General features: G+C 48.6%; 4 protein-coding genes across 4 annotated transcripts; 2 read left to right on the plus strand and 2 right to left on the minus strand.

Annotated features, from left to right (window-relative positions):
- Positions 1–76: 76 nt before the first annotated feature.
- On the minus strand, positions 77–2,128 carry L228DRAFT_280518 (actin-like ATPase domain-containing protein). Its single transcript, XM_018335788.1, has 2 exons — positions 2,024–2,128; positions 77–1,962 (listed from the first exon to the last, which is right to left on the minus strand). The coding sequence occupies exon 2, from the start codon at positions 1,927–1,929 to the stop codon at positions 307–309; it is 1,623 nt and encodes a 540-aa protein (XP_018190821.1). The 5' UTR covers positions 1,930–1,962; positions 2,024–2,128; the 3' UTR covers positions 77–306.
- On the plus strand, positions 2,068–5,487 carry L228DRAFT_65594 (hypothetical protein). The gene is made up of 3 exons (XM_018336805.1): positions 2,068–2,218; positions 2,274–2,410; positions 2,502–5,487. The coding sequence occupies exons 1-3, from the start codon at positions 2,205–2,207 to the stop codon at positions 5,243–5,245; spliced, it is 2,895 nt and encodes a 964-aa protein (XP_018190822.1). The 5' UTR covers positions 2,068–2,204; the 3' UTR covers positions 5,246–5,487.
- L228DRAFT_280520 (ATP-dependent rRNA helicase spb4) lies at positions 5,380–7,902 on the minus strand. The gene is made up of 4 exons (XM_018335789.1): positions 7,658–7,902; positions 7,484–7,602; positions 6,908–7,429; positions 5,380–6,843 (listed from the first exon to the last, which is right to left on the minus strand). The coding sequence occupies exons 1-4, from the start codon at positions 7,847–7,849 to the stop codon at positions 5,730–5,732; spliced, it is 1,947 nt and encodes a 648-aa protein (XP_018190823.1). The 5' UTR covers positions 7,850–7,902; the 3' UTR covers positions 5,380–5,729.
- Positions 7,903–9,212: 1,310 nt separating this feature from the next.
- On the plus strand, positions 9,213–10,471 carry L228DRAFT_265745 (phosphatidate cytidylyltransferase; the record flags this gene model as incomplete). Its single annotated transcript, XM_018334758.1, has 2 exons — positions 9,213–9,686; positions 9,740–10,471. 2 exons carry the CDS (start codon positions 9,213–9,215, stop codon positions 10,469–10,471), a joined length of 1,206 nt encoding a protein of 401 aa, XP_018190824.1.
- Between the last annotated feature and the right edge of the window lie 1,793 nt (positions 10,472–12,264).

Consider the following 12,264-nt stretch of genomic DNA (forward strand, 5'->3'; position numbering starts at 1 on the left):
CGACGAAGACTCAGCAGTAATCCATGACTGGTTTGGCGGTCCTTTCGGTCAGCTAAAAAGTCGACAGTGTTTGTGCCGTGCTTCCCAGTATGATATCAAAATTAATGCTCCAGGAAGGAACGAATGCTTAACGAGCACGCACCTTCTCAAAACAACCATCAAAAGCTGGGCGTATTAAGAAAGAAAACGTTTGTAAATGCTTGCGACATCTATAATATGACGATCCACCAGCTATTGTTAAAACTCAATTGGGGTATCCTTTACCATACAACACGGATCTTCAAGCGTGCTTCACTATCCACAGTCCTATGCCCAAAGCCCTAGAGTCCAGCCTGACCGTTCTGCGCCGCCAGCGCGTGGAGTGGCCGCGCCTAAACTCATTCTCTGGAAGTTGCCTTTGATATCGCCTTCCTTGCTTGCGCCGGCAAGACCCTGCTGAAGAAATTTTTCCTTTTCAACATCTACAGTCCCACGAGCTTTAAGACTCGCCATGAGGCTTCCGCCTGCCCAAGGACCTAAAGTCTCAACACCTCGCACGACTCCCTGGATATATGGCTTCGCATGCTTTGATTCTTCCCGGACCAATTTCTCCGTGATAGGGTCCGAGGTTTGCTCAGAATTCGCCGCAGGGACGGTCTGATCCGAAGGCATTTCCGCTTTTTCGCCTAATTCGACTTTATTATCCATCGATACCTGAGTCGCCTTCTCTTGAGTGAGGTTCTCGAACTTCTTCTTTCTTATTTCCGCCGCTTGGCCTTTGACAGGATCCCATCCCCCTTTCTGCACGAGCAGATTGATTTCATCCAGGATTCGTCGCTTGATTCCAGGTATCTTTGATCCTCCACCTGTCAGGACTATGCGAGACATGCATGTCCCACGGACATCAATTGGAAGAGAGAGAAGAGTGTTGTAGGCAAGTTGGTGGATTGGCAATTCATGGTCATCTAAATCCTGCAATTTTTGGTGGGAAGCAAAGCAAGCTGTTTCCACAGGTTCTCCAAGGCGGGAAAATTTCAGTCCTAATTTTACCGGAGGCTCTGTCGATTTCAATGGAATATTCACGATGGGATCGTCAGTCTCAGGAGCTTGGGTGTCGACTGAGCTTCGACACCAGGCCATTCGGCAAAACACTTCCTCCGTCTCCTCAAAAGAAACTCCGATTTGTTGGTTCAACCGCTGGCTTTGCGAGGCTTCTATACTTGTTCCTTTGGCCTCGGTTGACAGCAACTCGCCCATTGCTTCACTGGCCAATCTGACGCCGCGCTGAGTCTGACGTTGAAGGACTTCTCGATATTCAAATACAGCCGTTACAATTGTCTCTGCCCAGCCGATATCAATCACGAGAGCTGAGCGAAGTCCCGCAGCGAGAGTGCTTAAGACAGGACCAGATACCAGCGTCATGCTGGGAATCTGGAAATTGGAAAACATGGTCAAGAGGACCGTTGATAGTAATGCATGAGGCATGACAGATGGTAATACAAGAACAGCTCTCCTAGGCTTGTAATCCGTAAGCAAGTATTTGGCGTAAGCTTCTCTTATGGCCCTTTCAATCTTGTCTCCGACGAGCTGTAGATCCAGATCTGAAAGGTCCATACGCCAGAGCTCATGATGCTGACCCCATGTTTCTCCGTGTCTTCTCTTCCTTCCCGTGCCTTGGAAATCTGGCTGCCAGCGTCTGTAATCTCCGACTCTCCGTTGTTCTTCCAAACCAAAACCGATTACGCACCGCGGGCTGCTCTCCCCAGCAAACCCGGCACGCAAAAAGCGGGAACCCAGTTCGAACACGAGATACTCTTCATCGCTGCGCAAGGTAGTGGATGGTGAAAGAGAGAAAGTAGATGAGAGAGATCGTTGCGGGGTTTGCGGGTTTGAGGTGACGGATTTGGGTTTGAATGGTTTCAGCTCAGCATAACTTTCGTCGGTAGCCATGACAGGAAAGGTAATGTGGGCGTAAGATGTCTCCTTTCTCCTTCATTAGCCGCGAAGAAACTTATATCCCCAAAGGTCGACTGGCTTTCCTCACATAATATAATCATGTTCTATTCAGTATTGGAAATAAATTGTTAATCTTCACCTCGTTGCTATGCGGGCTGATTCATTGCGTCAAAACCCCAGCTTTAGCGAAACACTCAACGTAAACAAATACGCCGCAGCCCCCGAAGTACGATATATCATTCCCAATTATACGAATGCGATAATGAGGAATGGGCATCAAAGGGTTTGAGCATGCCTCAATTATTTTTCTCGGCAGAGTTTTGCTAAAAGCTTGCTAGGATATATGCTGAGATTGGGACAGGTGAGCGGGTGGCTCTGTCCAGGCTCGCGGCAGAGACATTTGAACGGACGGGACGACCTCTGCGAATAGCTATAGACATTTCAATATGGATGTTCCAGATCCAATCAGGGAGAGGTATTTTAAACATGTTTAATATAATCACTTCTTGTTTCTCATTTCAAAGCCCGGCTCTGAAGCTAACAGAAACACCTCTGCGTTGATTCAGGCGGAACCAATCCGGCAGTGCGAACCTTCTACTACCGTCTACTCCGCCTCCTTTCCATCGCTATACAGCCGCTTTTCGTTTTTGATGGACCGCATAGACCCCCGGTTAAGAGGAATATACGTATAGCGCCGGGACTGAGTTCATCGTTGCCGGAACATCTAACAAAAGACCTCTTACGATACTTCGGGATAACATACCATACTGCACCTGGAGAAGCAGAGGCAGAATGTGCTCTACTGCAAAAAGAAGGGATCGTCGATGCAGTTTTGAGCGAGGATGTCGACACTCTTATGTTCGGGTGTGGATTGGTACTGCGTAATTGGTCGAGTGAAAGTTTACGGGGTAGCAAGAGCCCAACTCATGTGAACTTGTACGAGGCCCAGAAGATCAGGTCTGGCAAATCTGGCTTATGCAGCGAGGATATGGTGCTCATTGCATTGATGAGTGGTGGTGACTATATCCCTGAAGGTATACCCGGCTGCGGAGTCAAGGTCGCGTGCGAAGCTGCCAAGGCCGGCTTTGGCACAGAGCTCTGCAAAATATCTCGTAAAGACACCGCTGGGTTGCGGCAATGGAGAGATAATCTAGCTCACGAGCTGCGTACGAATGAGAGCAAATTCTTTCGTATCAAACATGCCTCTTTGGAAATACCAGACAACTTTCCTGATCCAAAGGTTCTCAAATACTATACCAGCCCTGTCGTGTCGAATCGGGAGAGCCTCGATAGACTCAAAGCAGGGCTAGTATGGGAAGCTCCTATCGACATTTCCGGATTACGAGCTTTTGTTGCAAGCGCATTTGGCTGGGAATTCAAATCGCAGGCTATTAAATTCATCCGGGGCCTTGCGCCTGCGATATTAGCTACGAAACTCGCTACACAAAGATCTCCCGTCGCATCACTTGAGCAGGCATCTGGGCAGTCCACCGAGCATGATAACGTATTATCTCTTGTTAGGGGTCTTCATGGAACCCGAACTCATTTCTCAACCGATGGTACTCCCGAGCTACGCGTTGCATACGTTCCGATTGATATCGTGGCCCTGGATCTCAGTACTGAACACTCGGACACCGAATACATGGACCGCGACGAATTTACCTCGGATTTGGAGGACGATAGCAATATACCTGCAACGCAATCAAATGCTTCAAATGTCAAAGCACAAGTGGCGCATGATCCAACCCAACCAGAAAAAGTATGGATATTGGAAAGCTACGTCAACCATGGAGCTCCATCAAAAGTTGAGGAGTGGAGAGAATCGCAACAACGGCCCAAACCCGCACGTGCTTCCAAAACGGGCCCGAAAAAGGCAACGGGAAAGGTAGGCACGCATGCTGGGGCGTTAGATCGTTTCGTCAAGGTATCAAAGCCCGATATCTATCTAGGCAGAGGGGCTGGAGGATCCAAAGAGAGTAACCTCGTCCCTTCAAGCTCGCAGGACAGCGGGATAGTAGATAGCGACACTATCCCTCCCGTCTTTTTGGCTCCGAGCATTCCTTTATCTCCAACCCAGAGACCCCGACAGTCCAGCAAAACCTCAAGTCGCAGACAATCTAAGCCTGCCAGGTCCGCGCGAAGCACAGAGTCGCCGGGGCCACTCAAGGATGTGAATCCTTGGACATTATCTAAACCCGCTTCATCGCAGCAAGAATACTCAGTCACACGTAATTCTACCTTGGCAGCAGTTGCAGATGCGATTGATCTTTCGGTCGACACGTCTCCTCTGGTTCCTAGGAAACACAGCCGGCCTGTGTCTTCCTCTTCTATATCATCAATGGAACGTAAAACCTCGGCACCCAAAGACACCGTCCAAGACGGCAAGCGGACGTCAGGTCGTAGTCCTAATTCAGTTTACCAAACATCCATAAAGGCACGTTTATCCAGGCCATCTCCTGCACCCACCTTTTCATTCGACGCGGGATCCACGTCCGCAAGGCCAGTCACGCCAGATTCTTCACGACGCTTCCTCGACTGTCCAGAGGGTGCAAATGCAGCGAAAAATTCACAAAAGGACAACCCAATCATCCTCCTCTCCTCATCACCCACTCTCCCATCTCCATCAGAATTCACCGCCCCTCGAGAACGTTCCGGCCTTGCGGTAGACGACACGGCAGAACCTAACTCAGACGTTATTTCAAATGTATCCAGCCCAACTCGAACCCCGCGTGACTGTCGTTCTCCTCAGTCAATTACTCCACCCGCTTCTCCTACTACTCTCAACGCACGTATATTAACACCGCCACCAATCATCAACAAAGCACTCATTGAAATCTCTTCATCCCCGCCTATGCCTGAATTACCGCCCAGCGTCACTAGACGGAGACCGCGACGACCAAGAGCCAACAAACAGTATTACTGTGAAAACGAAGACAAAGATACAGAGACGCCAGCAAACCACGCAGATGGACGCGCCGATAATCATAATTCCGGTTTCCATCAAAGTCCATCAGAAATCCTCAAAGGTTTGGAGCAGGAGATTTCCATGCCTTCGTCCTCTAAGACCTCGACTCGAAATCAGAAGCGCTCTGTCGCTGTGACGCTGCGCGAGAGTCTCGACGGCGCGTGGAAAGAAGTCGTCTCTTCAGAATCCTCTTTAACTTTGTCTGGTAGTAGTCGTTCTCGTGGCGAGGCCACGACAAAGACTGATAGCAAGAGTACTCGACCTAGTAGAAGGCCGACAAGACGCACAGTGCAGCAGCAGCGAGTTTGGGAAGGCGTGGAGGTTTTGGATTTGACTGGTTCTTGATATCGATTTCACGTCATGAGATGTTTTGATGATGACGACCCAGACTTTTGTTAGCTACTGGGTTTCTCTTTTTTTTTTGGCCGCTGGGTCTGTTCCTTTTGGAGCTTATTGAAGGTTACGTGTTACGAGGTTGACTAGTTTGTAATGTTTTATATATACCCTCTTTCCTTAGTATACAGTATAATTGCACCCTTGATGATGATGTTACTCGACGCGTTAAATTTTCATAGGGTGGTCAAAGAGTCCATGTGAGGTTGATGTATATGTGCTACAGATGATGAAAATAGTAAAGATGAGATAGCAGCAGAGATGATAAAGCTGGAAGATGCGCCAGAACGATGCTATATGATGAACTTTTCGCAGGGAATATGAGATGCCAAAAGAGCAATGAATCAAAAAGAAGCCTGCCAAAGGAGAAAGAAAAGCAAGAAAAGCAAGACAAAATACGCCATACAAGGGAATCATATCAAAGAGGAAAAAAAATCTAATCATCAAAACCGTCAAACTCCTCGTCTTCAATATTATTCTTTTGTTTAACCTCCTTCAATAGAGCCTGGAGCTCTTCCTGTTTCTCACGTTCCGCGGGTGTCATCTTGGCCGAACGCTCTGCATCGCGTCTCGTCTTCTTCTTCTCGCGACGTTCCTCGCGTCGTTCTTTGAGTTCCGTTTTATTGCTCCAGGCCTGGTTCTTCTTGTTCTTCTTGTTCTGGTGTTGTTGTTTGTCTTGAGGAGCAGTATCTCTATCTCCTCTCGTTGCTTGTGTTTCCTTGAACTGTTGCAGCTCCTTCTTTCGGACCTTTTCGTGCTGCTTGTCCTTGTACGCAAAGTTTTCAAAATCGAGCTGCAGGCCGAGGAAGCGATCCCCTTGCCAGCCTCGTAGCTCAGGCATCTTGGGAAGGCGGAGGAGACCCCATGCGTCGGCGAGGTCGCGCCAGTCGAGGTCCGCCACGCGGAAAATGCTGCTGGCTTGGTGCTTGGTGTACGCGCGGACCCAGCTGACAAAGGCGCGCTGGGCCTTGTCGTGCAGGCCACGGTCGGTAAGGACTAGTTTGCGGAGAGTGGCAGTCGCGGTTTTGGCGTCCTCGTCAGAAGTAGATATCGTGGGGTGTTCTAATGGAGTAACGGGTGTTTTGCGCACGTCTAGGAAGGGTACGTAGTCTTCTTCGCGGCCAGGGTGGAGGAAGACGACGCTGAGACCGCGTCGACCTGCGCGGCCGGCTCGTCCGCATCGGTGCAGGAAGGCCTTGGGATCGCCTGGTGGGTCGAGCTGCACGACAAGGTCGACTTGAGGGATGTCGAGACCTCGCGCGGCGACGTCGGTTGTGAGGAGGACGGTCGGTGCGATAGAGTTGACGAAGCGAGTGAAGTTCTTTTGTCGGACGTTCGGTGCGTGCTTTCCGTGAAGAGGTACGAGGTCGATTTTTTGCAGGTTGACGGTTGGGAGAAGCGCAGGAAGAAGGTGCTGGAGGTAGTCCACGCCCGCACAGGTGGAAACGTAGACAATGGTCTTTTGTGGTGTCGGGTCCATAGAACCAAGAAGTTGGCTCAGGGCGGGGATTTTATGGCTGGCTGGGGTAGTGAGATATGTCATTTGAAGACTGTGGAGGATGACTGGCGTTAGCATACACGCTCTGTTAGACCCTGGGGCTGGTTGCATCTTACCTTGCTGGAGTTCTCCTGTCCTCTGCGCCCGAAGGTCCTCTAACCTTTACTGCAATCCTCACGGGATTACGCAAACCCACTCTAACAATCTGGTCTACCGCCTCGCTGACACTAGCACTGAACAGCCCAGTTCGCCTTTGTTTCGGAAGTCGGGATAGGATCTTCTGCAAGTCTTCCTTAAAGCCCATATCGAGTAATCTATCTGCTTCATCGAGGACCAAGACTTCGAATGATGATTGCGGGCAGTGAACATGTGGAGAGGAAAGAAGTTCGAGCAGGCGACCAGGTGTCGAAATGATCAGGTTTGGTGAGTTCTTGAGAAACGAGCTGAGATCTTGCGCAGGCGTAGTGGTTCCACCAAGAATGAGCTGCGGCACAACTTTCAAATCGGATGATTTTGATGAATTAGGCTTCGCATCTGGCATATCCGTGTCTTCACTCGGAGGGTTCAGGGCAGCAGCAGACGGCCCATGGAAAGACAATAGAGAAAGCAGGACAGTGTAGATTTGAGTAGCAAGCTCTCTGTTGCAAAGTCAGAAATCGACAGACAGAAGTACAGTATGCGTAGATCCATACCTTGTCGGAGATATTATAATTGCGCCAATGTGATGTCTTCGGATGGGCTCTTCAAGGCGAAGCAATCGTTCGACAATGGGTATCAGGAAGGCAAGCGTTTTACCGCTACCGGTTACAGCCTATGTGGAGCTCCATTAGATTTGATACAGAAAGTCCTTGGACTTGGAAGCTAACCTCGACAACGACATCTTTATAGCCCATGAAAAGCGGTATCGTAGACGCTTGGACTGGAGTCATGCGACTGAAGCCCATGCTGGAGACCGCGTCCAGGGCCCATTCAGAAAGCGCAGGTGTAAGACCGTCCCATGCTCTCGAGCTGCCTGACGACGGCGGCTTGGCCGCTCCTTTGGTCTCTGTGGGAGCCATTGCGAGATATCTTCTCACAGGTGCAGCTGTTCTCTTGTATTTGATTTGTCGCTGCAAATTAATCTTTTGGTCTCGACAATTCTGGGGAATTTGCTGGCCGTGATTTTCCTTATCGTTATCAGCACGTGACACGATGCCGCCATTCTTCTCACGTGATCACCTGGACTACGTTCTTGAGATCCTGCATGTCAATTGAAGCAACAGTCTAAAGTTCTATAATTTTTCTGGCTGTTTATTCGATTATAAGAATAGTACTAAACTAGTATTAGAATGTGGTCGCGGACAGTCATGAATTTGTCACATTGATTATCTTCGAGTATATTCTCAGTTTATATTGGACAATTGGGTGCCGATATTGGAAAAAGACAAAAATCAAAATAAAACAAATAAAACAAAATGGATAAGAGTGAAGAGACCACCGGCCGTTCCAGGCCATTGATATACCAATATGCTACATTTCGATTGATTAAGATTAGGAGTAAATAACTTGATTTGCCATGGTCGCCTTCACCGCCCAGAGATATCGTAGCCCAAGGCTCTGGGAGGTTTCGGATCATGTGCGACCGCCGACCGGAAGCGAAGACGCTGAACGAAGAAAAGACAGGACGATCGGAAAAGAAGAGAAGCTTCTTAGCTCATGAAATGATACATTTTGTGCGTATACCGTCAAAGGGTAAGAAAGCGAGAGAATGATTATCAATAACCATTCGCCATAGGGCACGGAATTTAGTAATTGAATTATACCTGGTCGAGTTTAGCCAGCAGAGAGAGGGGACCCGTAATAAAAATTACTTGAGAGGAAGCCTATTGGGCCAGAGGAGAGATTGGCTCATTCATGGTAAATCTCACCGCCGACGGGAGCGGGAAGCGATAGCAATCGAAAAAGAATAAGACACGAGGACAACTCTATTCACCGCATTTCAACGCTGCTGTCTAATTCCCTTTCCCCTTCGCTATCTTCCTTCCCTTTTCCCTCCACTCCACGCTCAGCAGTGGAGAATCAGATTATATACATATTGAGAACCCGGCAACAGCCACTGATCTCATTTGAGATCTTATCGTCTATCTCGGAGGAATACCTGTACTTACTCCGTACAAGCAAAAGAACGTCACATCGGAACTTGGTTGTGCCCGATCCCGAAAAGAAAAACAGGCTCCCCGAAACACTCGACCAACTTTTTCCGATTATTACCATTTTTTGGGGTGTCCACACATAGCACTGTCTTGTATAGCCAGCAGTCATACTATATTATATTGCAATTGCACATCTCCATTTGCCAGATTTGTGCTCTCTGCATCGGGTTTTCCCTCTGCGACCACATACTTGCACGATACAGTAATCTAATCTGCCTCACCTCGCCGAATGTCTACTCACATGCAAATCCCGGGCACTCCCCGGGTCATCTCTCCGTCGCCCGATCCAACTGACGGTCAAGACGGCAAGGAGTATTTCGGACCCGTGACTCGTTCGGCGACGCGCGCCGCTTCGAAATCGCCGCAAAAGAAGTCTGCGTCTGCAATCGATGAGGCAGACGAGAGCTCAGACTCGAGTCTCGAGAAACGGGCCAGGACACGAAGCAGAAGTCCAGTTCTCGAGGGAAGACGGCGAAGGATGAGTGGATTGACAACAAAAACGACTCAAAACGGCAGTGCATCGAAACCTAGCAAGAAGACTGCCACAAAAGACACCTCGGATCCTCAACTACAAGATGGAAAGCCACAATCCAACGGTCACTTGTCGCCAATAAGCGCCAGCATGAGCAGCTATTGGCGTGACTTTAGCCGCAGCCCAAGCCCCCTTGGGCTCATTCCTGTTCACAGACATTTCCGATCATTTGTAGGTGCCTAACAGAGCATGCTGTTATGAAAAGATTTATTGACTTGTCATAGATCCATCGTCACGAAGTTCCTCGCAAAGTCCTCCATGTCTCGATTGGTTTCTTCACGCTCTATCTCTATACCAAGGGCGTGCAAACATCAACTATTACTCCATGCCTCCTTTCGGCGCTCATCCCCATAGCGTCTATTGATATCCTACGCCACAAGTCTCCGTCGTTTAACCGACTCTACATTCGCGTGCTCGGCGCGTTGATGCGAGAATCCGAGGTCGATGGCTACAATGGAGTCATCTGGTATCTCCTCGGTGCATGGATTGTGCTGGGCTGGTTCCCCAAGGACATTGGTGTCATGGGCGTGCTACTGCTCAGCTGGTGCGATACCGCTGCTAGTACCTTTGGTCGTTTATACGGCCGCTACACCATCCGCATTCGCCATGGCAAAAGCCTTGCCGGTACTCTTGCTGCACTGGCAGTGGGAGTTGTCACCGCCGCCGCTTTCTGGGGCTGGCTAGTACCCCGTATTGGCACATTCCCCGAGAACCCACCCAACCCATTCATGTTCACAGGAACACTGTCTCTTCCTGAGCCAGTGCGAGAGTTACTCGGATGGGGCCCGGAGCGTGGAGTTATTGGAGGCAGTCTCGCACTAGGCATCATGAGTCTATGGTCCGGCATCGTAGCTTCGGCAAGTGAAGTAGTCGACCTCTGGGGCTGGGACGACAACCTGACCATTCCTATTCTAAGCGGTCTCGGTCTCTGGGGCTTCCTCAAGATCTTTGGCTGAATTATTGGACTACGCTCGCTTTCCTGCTTCAATGCTGATCTTCTCGGCCGACATGCCTCGTGCATGCATTAGACACTAGTATAACTCTAGTGAGAGTGTTATCTCTTATACCCCCTTCCATAGCCCCTTTATACCTCTTCTCATCCTCTTCACCTCTACCGGTACCGTCTTCTTCACCGTTTCTCTATTCTTTTCAGCGCATCTTACCCCTTAACAATCATCTATATACGCACTCGCCATATTCCCGTCTGCATGACCATGATTTTCTCTCTTCTCCCTCTTTCCTTTCCTTTCCTTCCTCTTTCTCCTCCCTTTCTAATTGTCCCCCTTTACTCATCATCGCGGCATTTCTTCCAGGCGTTTCCTCACGGCTCAACTTCAGCCTTCCTCTTCTTTCTTCCTATCTTCTCTTCTTTTTTTTGTTCTCTCCGCCTCCTTTCTTCCCATCCTCCGCAAGCCTCGACGTTCATGCCGTCTGCTTATATCCTTTCGCTCTTAATCTTTTCCACTTCTCTCTTCAGCGCCATATTCAATTAAGGGTTTATGGTTAATATGAGCGGAGAGCGACGAAGCTTGCCCTAATGCCATGTATGTATATACCAGTACTTTATTATTGATAGATAGATATCTTCTCAATACCAGCTTATGTTTCATATCAATCCTTATTCTTCCTCCTTCCTCCTTGATCATTCGTCCTTGATTCTTCATCTTTCATCTTTCATACTCCATCCTTGAGTCTTGATCCTTGAACCCGTCACCACTTTAGACAAAAACCTCGTACAGTCCAAGTTTTCATCTAGTAAGGTTACTCCACTTCCTGATTTAGTGTTGCTTATACTCGATCATACATGGCGCACAAGCACCTAGGCACGTATAAAGAGCAGAGAGCAGCCGGCAGGTGTAAAATGGCATGTACGTGTTGCGGCGTAGGTAGAGCCGCTCCTTCCGTATATGTAACTGCACCGAGGCCACCACACACCACATTGATTGGCCCGGTCACGGGTCACAGGTCAGCTGATTTGAAGTATGAGGATACTCTACACGGGCAGAGTGTGCTGTGCTGTCGTTCTTTATAGAAAGTAGTACCATTGGAGTTGGTTATGCATGGGGAATACTGTTAGGGAGGGTAGTGATATGGTGATATGTCTTGGTGATCTAAAACAATATTTTTAATATATTTTTATTTTTTCGTTCAAACAAATATCCCAGAAAAATACATGATAAAGGAAAACAATGAAACCAATTAGGGGGGGGGGGAAAGGATAAGAAAAACGAAACATGAAATTAAGAAATAAAAAAAAAGATACGAAAAAGGAAACGTGAAAATAAATCAAGATGGAAATAAGAATTAATATACGAGCATAACATTATGGGTATACAGTACCGCTTCCTTTCACGTCCACGGTATATAGCTTTAAATATCTTGAAGTCCAATGTCACATTTGTAAGCTCTTGAAGAGGCAAGTGGGGCATAATACTACGAAGGCGTCGGAGAGGTTGGGAGGCTGGTTAATCGTAGAGTGCCCTAAAAGTCTTACGGACAGTCTCAGTACGAACAAAAGGGCGAGAAACGGTACAAAAGTCAAAGACGTAATCAACTCAATTAGCAGACACAACAGGAGCGCATGCAAAGTGATCCCATGTTTTCGATTCGAGCCAGGTTAAGGCTACTAACTCATTTCACAAGCTACAACTGCAGAGCTGGGCAACGGTTAAGTACATCCCTCGCTGTGACACAGGGCTTTCCCCCGGCAAAGAAGCACATCTCAAATCGCAATCGCCATGTTCCGCAC

This window comes from Xylona heveae (assembly GCF_001619985.1).
Source record: "Xylona heveae TC161 unplaced genomic scaffold L228scaffold_2, whole genome shotgun sequence".
Lineage (NCBI taxonomy): Eukaryota > Fungi > Ascomycota > Xylonomycetes > Xylonales > Xylonaceae > Xylona > Xylona heveae.

Bases quoted from the DNA above. Each gene is read 5' to 3' on its own strand.
- L228DRAFT_65594 (XM_018336805.1), top strand. The intron at 2,411-2,501 runs GTATTTTAAACA...GCGTTGATTCAG, and splicing joins CCAGATCCAATCAGGGAGAG to GCGGAACCAATCCGGCAGTG.
- L228DRAFT_280520 (XM_018335789.1), bottom strand. From the start codon at position 7,849: ATGGCTCCCACAGAGACCAAAGGAGCGGCCAAGCCGCCGTCGTCAGGC. The intron at 7,603-7,657 runs GTTAGCTTCCAA...AGCTCCACATAG, and splicing joins ATAAAGATGTCGTTGTCGAG to GCTGTAACCGGTAGCGGTAA. The intron at 7,430-7,483 runs GTATGGATCTAC...ACTTTGCAACAG, and splicing joins ATTATAATATCTCCGACAAG to AGAGCTTGCTACTCAAATCT.
- L228DRAFT_280518 (XM_018335788.1), bottom strand. From the start codon at position 1,929: ATGGCTACCGACGAAAGTTATGCTGAGCTGAAACCATTCAAACCCAAA.